At 35.4% G+C, this 7,173-nt stretch overlaps 1 protein-coding gene across 1 annotated transcript in view; it reads left to right on the top strand.

Annotated features, from left to right (window-relative positions):
- LRCH2 (leucine rich repeats and calponin homology domain containing 2) overlaps positions 1 to 7,173 on the top strand; it is a 134,098-nt gene that overhangs the window by 102,834 nt on the left and 24,091 nt on the right. Inside the window, exon 11 of the mRNA XM_007949990.1 lies at positions 2,805 to 2,870. Coding sequence (XP_007948181.1) covers positions 2,805 to 2,870 — 66 coding nt within the window. The remainder of the gene's footprint in view (positions 1 to 2,804; positions 2,871 to 7,173) is intronic.

Raw genomic sequence — 7,173 nt, 5'->3', positions numbered from 1 at the left:
AAAAACTTACAACATGGGTGTTATTTACATGAAAATAAGGTAGTGTTCAAAGTTTGAAGTCTAGTTTTCTAGAAGATTGCCCTTCTTCTAATTGAGATACATAGATCAAGCTACTTTGTATTAACAAAGTCACTTAAGTTGAATTTTTAAAAACTAATCTTTATCATTCCTGCCCAAAATTGGATAATTGTATTTGAGTATATTGAAGTCACTCAATCAATGACTTTGACTATATTAAAATAGTGATTCAGGAAGTGTTAATTTACCTTCATTATAATTTGGGAAATTAAAAAAAAAGTAGTGATAAAAAATCAGGATTTTAAATATAGCATTGCTCTATGAATTAGTCCATTCTTCAACTTTTCATCAGCCCAACTTATGTATGTTAGTATTATAGAAGGGGCTAGCTGTCTTTATGGGAGCTCTGGTAGCATAGTGCCTAAGGCTCTTGACTGCTAACCAGAAGGCTGGCCATTCAAACCCACCAGCCACTCCTTGGAAGGAAGGTTGGGCAATCTACTTCCGTAGTGATACTGCCTTGGAAACCCAAGGAGGGAAACCCAAGGAGGGCTCGCTATGAGTCAGATCTGACTCAAAGGCACATAACAACAACAACAACAGCTCTCTTTATTGTACTGATATTACTATGCAGGTTAATATGTAGGTATTTAGCTGCCTTCTTAAAATTGGTTTTGCTATCTTAAAAAAAAGATCACAATATGTGTGGGCTTTTGCAATGAATGTCTTCGATTGACTGGTTCACATTGTATGTTCATTCTTGTGAACTTTATAACATTTTCTGTTGTCTTTCTTTTTAATAATTATTTTATGTGCTTTTAGATATGCCCTGAAAGTTTTTATTTATGGTGGAAGGATGTGTTATATAATATAGATCAATAACAAAATATAGTAATGACAAGTTATAATTGAAGTATAATTAAGGGACATGGAAAGCAAAATCAGATTTTGGGCAGTTTATTGTTTTGATTTAGAATTAAAGACACTATGTATATTACTTGTTTCATGTGATTCTTAATTGATTATATGAGCATTTCAGTTTGAGGCGTATCATGTTAACATCTACCTTATTAAAACTAATTAGGAAGTTCTCTCAACCCTTGAAATCTATCCATTCTTTCTTTTCTACTTGCTTTACTAATGACTTCCCTGTCCTCTCCCAAAACATTTTCTTACTTCTCCCATCTTTTGGTTTGGTTGATGTACGTGAAATGTGAATACAGACGGAAGCCTTTATGTTATAGAGCATCATTCAGTGAAAAGCTCTTCCAGAGGACCAGAGCAGCAGGACGTGCATCAAGGTATCTAGAGTTTGTGGAAGCCTTAAGAATGAAGTGGTCAGGTTGATGCAGCTGAATTGTATAGTCTTTCACTTAAAATATAATACTGGTTACTGGATTAGGGAAATGTGTTCATAATCTAGAATATATATTAGATAAAATAGTATTTCAGAGTACAATATCAGTATTCATAGCAAAATATTACATAGATGAATTTTAAGAACATAAAATATTTTATAGATAAGTTATTTTCAGCTTTTATTTTTTTCTTTCTGGTCCAGTATGACTCATAGACACCGATAATCCCAAAACTAGTGTAAGTGTGGTGGTGGAGGGAGAGAAGCGGAAGTAGGGAAGAATATGTGTAGTTTGGTGTTCCCTTTCCCTCTTCCCCCCCGCAATTGTGTTATTTTTTCTTAGGGAAGTATTAACTGCTGTGTCTTACTGTTTCATAATCACTTGTTAAAAAAAATTGTATTCCTAATTATCTTAGACATTTCATTACCTTAATTCTTCATTTGGAGATTCAGTGTACTGTTAACGTGTGCCCATACAAAGAGTAAAGGAGTCATTAACTCTGAAATTATTTGGTCTAGAGCTATTTTGATTTGTGTGTGCATTGAATACTTGTCCTTTGCACCTCACTGTGTCTTCCTCCTAGTGAGACTATTAGATCTGAGCTACTGAGCAAATAAGGAGTCATGGAAATTGGTTTCTTTATGTTAACCATATTTGTATTTAAAAATTTATATCCTTGTAAGATATAAAATTATATCTTACATCCTATATATTTTCATCATAGTTGATGTCTGAAGATTATAAATAAAAACCACTTTTTATAACACTGAACTTTATGCTTATATTCTTATTAATACTAAATGAAAAACTCTTAAATGTTAGTTTCTTATGTTAAAGGAAAACAGTTACTAAATACATTACTTTTGACTTTGAGGTTAAGATTTAAAATCATATAAAATGATGAACAAATAGCTCTCTCTTACAGTGGTTCAAATTTTTGTTTTCTTCAAATAAGGTTTCATTTGGTTATTAAAAGTTTAGTAACCTTGATGTTTTTTAAAAATGATTTGAACTTTAACACTGGTTTTGCCCCTGGTGAAATGATTATGTATTATTTTCTTCTTGTAGTGTCAGTGTACCTCATCTCATTTATTGTAATGGGAAAACAAAATCAGTCATGACGGTATTTAAAAAATCTTTATCTTTTTATCTTCTTTCTCAGCTAAAAGTTATATATGCAAAGGATAATAGTATGTATGCAAACCCTGAGAAACTAAAAGAAGATGCATGGACGAATTGTTGAACTTTGTTCCGTTTAAATAGCCAGCGTGTTTGTGGGCATCTTATCTAAGTAATAAATTTAAGTATTACTTTCTAGCAAAGATCTTCATGGACCAGATGCAGTTTATTTTGGAGATATTTTATCTCATGTATTGTACACATTATTCTCTTCAATATTTAAAAACTAATGTGTTGATTTACTTCTAGGATTCTTAATCATTCAACTTCTGTCACAAGAAACAAGCCAAAACAAACTGTGGATGGCGAAAAGAGGTATGCAAAGTATCTTGGACCTTATATTTCGTATTGAAAATAAGATTTGATCCTCAACCGTGAAGTAAGAGTTTTATTTGAATAAATGATGTGGATTTAATATAGCTGTATACATTAAAGGGAAAATGTGTTGCATCACAAATTAAATTTATTTTTGGTATGAACAATAACAAAAATGGTTATTTCTTCTCTTTTTTGTGCTTATACATTCATTTTGTTTTGGTGATAGTAAACATTTATTGTCTTATTACCTGCTAGGAATATTGTGTTTCTTCATTATCTAATCATTCTCTGTGCCATTATTCATTTTTACTTCTTTTCAACTGAGTTTTATTAAATTCTTCTATATGAATACGTGGTCTAAGTGCACATATATAGATTCCAGAGGATAACTAGGGAGCTCTGGTGGCATAATGCCTAAGACATTTGAGTGCTAACCAGAAGGATGGCAGTTCAAAACCCACCAGCCAGAAGGAAGGTTGGGCAATCTACTTCTGTAGAGATACCACCTTGGAAACCCAAGGAAGGGTTGCTAGGAGTCAAATCGACTTGAGGGCAGTGAGTTTGGTTTTGTGGTCGAGAGGATAACTAGAAGACCTTGAAGTTTCTATTTCTTCTTTTTGTTAATTTGAAAATTTCCATCAGGCTCAACCCTATGTGTGGGTAAAGTTCCAAAGCTAGGGCAGTGCTGATGTACACTGAGAGAGGATTAACGTTTATTTAATGCTTGTTATATGTGTACTGTTCTGAGTGCTTTGGATGTGTTATCTCATTTTATCCTCATAGTAACCCTATGAAGTTGTTACTGTTGTTATCTCCAGTTTACAGATGAGAAAACTGAGGCGTAGAAGTTATTATAAGTTGCTAAAGTTCACACAGCTAGTAATTCAAACCTAGGATTCAAACCCAGGTGATTTGGCTCCAGAACCCCAAGTCTTATTTATGTTAACAAAAACACTTTACCTCCTTTCTATCCACAAACCCCACTTGGTGTCCTCTCCTAGACACACTACAATCTGAATTGAAGTAATTTTCCCCCAATCTTATTTCCTCTCCCGTGTGCTCTGAGTGAATGTGCCACTGTTCATACAGTCACCCAAGCTGGCAACTTTAGAATTTCCTCTCCCTCATGTACCTTTCCCAATCTAGTCAAGTACAAGAAAATATAACATCTTAACACTTCCCAGCCTCTCCATGCATATATCTGCTGTTTTGGTTCAGGCCTCAACTTTTGCCACCTGGATTAATTCAACAATCCTCAAACATGTCATCTTTCTTCAGTTTTGCCTACCTTCAAATATGTCTTCTGTAAGAGTGGTCATTATAAAACACAAATCTGGACTATATTTATTATTTTGTAGTTGCTCTCTTGGGAGCTCTGGTAGCATAGTGGCTAAGGCACTTGACTGCTAACCAGAAGGCTGCTGGTTCAAACCCACCAGCCACTCCTCAGAAGGAATATAGAGCAATCTACTTCCGTAGTGATACTGCCTGCCTCGGAAACCCAAGGAGGGGTTGCTATGAGTCAGTTCTGACTCGACAGCACATAACAACAACAACAACAGTTGCTGTCTTTAACTTTCAGGATAAAGCTTAAAATGTTTAGCTTAAACCATAAAGTTGTAGTGGATTTCTGCCTACCTCAAGAGCCTCATCTCATGCCATTCTCTGACTTGCACCCTTTGTAGTTAGGAATACTGCTTCTTTCCTTAGCTTAGCATGGTTTTACATCTCTGTTCTACAAGCTGGCCTCTCTACTGGGATTGCCCTTCCCTTTTTCTTTCTTCATTTAGTCTTTCAGAATTTAGCTCAAGCATGAGTTGACTTTTCATACACAAGTCTAGAAACTTTCATCTAAAATTTTATTTAATTGGATTTAATCCATTCTCTTTTTGAATACCGATTTTGCTGTCTTTCACACTTGTTTCTTTAATGTTTCTGTTATTTACCATCACCCTCCATGCCTTTCATTTCCATCTTAAGCATCCTCCCTAGGTACCTAATATTCTCTTTAGAAAGCTCCAACCACCCAAACCTCAAAACTGTGATACCCAATTGTTACCTTTCCTTCCTAGCACTGTCTTCTACATTTATAATTTTCAAGACATTTCCCCAATTCCTTCTTTAAAATCAAAACAAATTCTTTTTTATTTTTTTCATGATTAAAAGAGTAGTGTAAGTTTTGTTGTTTAAAAATTGGAAAACAGTAAACAAAGAAGAAAATATGCAAATGTCATCCATTATTCCACTCCTCAGGGACGATGAGTCATAGAATTTAGGTATGTTTTCTTTTAGATGATTTTTCTGTATCTGTGCATGAAAATTTGCATGTCCATGTGTGTATGTGTGCTATTTACATGTATACTCCCACAATGGTAGAACTTGCTGCCTACTCATTGCCTCCACTTGGGTGTATAATGGGCATATGTTGTTGTAATTGTTAGGTGCCATTGAGTCACCTCCAACCCTGTGTACAACAGAACAAAACACTGCCTGGTCCTGTGCCAGCCTCACAATCCTTGCTGTGCTTTAAGCCCATCATTGGAGCCACCGTGTCAATCCATCTCATTGAGGGCCTTTCCCTTTTTCACTGACCCTCCACTTTACCAACATGACATCCTTCTCTAAGGAATGGTCCCTTCTGACAACATGACCAAAGTAGGTAAGACGGAGTCTGGCCATTCTCACCTCCAAGGAGCATTCCAGCTGCACTGCCTCCAGGACAGATTTGTTATTTCTTCTGATAGTCCATGGTACTTTCAGGTGGTTGAAAATACCATGGATTAAGTGTGTCGACCTTAGTCCTCAAAGTGACATTTTTGCTCCTTGATGCTTTAAAGAGGTTTTTTGCAGCAGATTTTCCCAGTACAATACGATGTCTGATTCCTTGACTGCTGTTTCCATGGGTCTTGATTGTGGATCCAAGTACAATGAAATCCATGACTACTTTAATCTTTTCTCCATTTATTGTGATTTTGCTTATTGGTCCAGTTGTGAGGATTTTTATTTTCTTTATGTTGAAGTGTAATCCATACTGAGGGCTTTAGTCTTTGATTTTCCTCAATAAGTACTTCAGGTCATCTTCACTTTGAGCAAGTAAAGTTGTGTCTTCTGCATATCGTAGGTTGCTAATGAGTCTTCCTCCAATCCTGGTGCCCTGTTCTTCATACAATCCAGCTTCTCGGGCTATTTGCTCTGCACACAGATTGAATAAGTATGGTTAAAGGATACAACTCTGATGTACACCCTTCCTTATTTTTAAACCATGCAGTATCCCCTTGTTCTGTTTGAACAGCAGCCTCTTGGTCTATGTCCAGCTTCTTTGTGAGCACAATTAAGTGTTGTGGAATTCCCATTCTTTGCATTGCATGGTCAATAAAACACAGGTAAACATCTTTCTGGTAATCTTTGCTTTCAGCTAAGATACATCTGACATCAGCATTGATATCTCTCATTCTACTTCCTCTTCTGAATCCAGCTTGAATTTTTGGTAGTTCCCTGTCAGTATATTGCTGCAACCTTTTTTGAATCATCTTTAGCAAAATTTTACTTGTGTATGATATTAACAATATTGTTTGATAATTTCTACATTTTGTTGGATCACCTTTCTTCGGAATGGGCACAAATATGGATCTCTTCAAGTCGGTTGACTAGGAAGCCGACTTCTAAATTTCTTGTCATAAACAAATAAGCTTCTGTAGCACTGTATCCATTTGTTGAAACATCTCAATGGGTATTCCATCAATTCCTGAAGCCTTGTTTTATGCCAATTATTTCAGTGAAGTTTGGACTTCTTCCTTCAATAATGAGCATATAATGGGCATCAACTTTCCAAAATTAATCTCTTTATATCTCTTCCTTCATCCCTAAACCTGTTCCTTCTACTTATTTCCCGTTTCAGAAAATGTCAACTCCTTCCTCTAGTTGCTCAGCTCAGAAACCTGTTAGTCATACTTCACTTGTCATTTTCTCTCACACTCCATATCTAATCCATTAGCAAATCTTGATTACCTTCAAAATATATCCAGAATCTGAACACCTCTCACCACCTCCACTCCTACCACCCTAATCCTAGCCATTACTTTCTTATATGAATACAAGTTTTTAATTGGTCTCCTTTCTGCTCTTATTTTCCTTTAATCTATTTTCATAAAGCATGAAATTGATGTATTTTTTCTTAATTGTTATTTGTGTGAAAATTTACAGAGCAAATAAACTTTCCATACAGCAGTTCACATACACTTTGTCTCATGACATTGACCACAATTTACCACAATGCAACATCTCCCCTCCTACTTCCTCC

Source organism: Orycteropus afer, unplaced genomic scaffold (assembly GCF_000298275.1).
Source record: "Orycteropus afer afer isolate SDZICR_OR568_19922 unplaced genomic scaffold, OryAfe1.0 scaffold00259, whole genome shotgun sequence".
Lineage (NCBI taxonomy): Eukaryota > Metazoa > Chordata > Mammalia > Tubulidentata > Orycteropodidae > Orycteropus > Orycteropus afer.
This window is presented reverse-complemented; position numbering and strand designations above follow the sequence as displayed.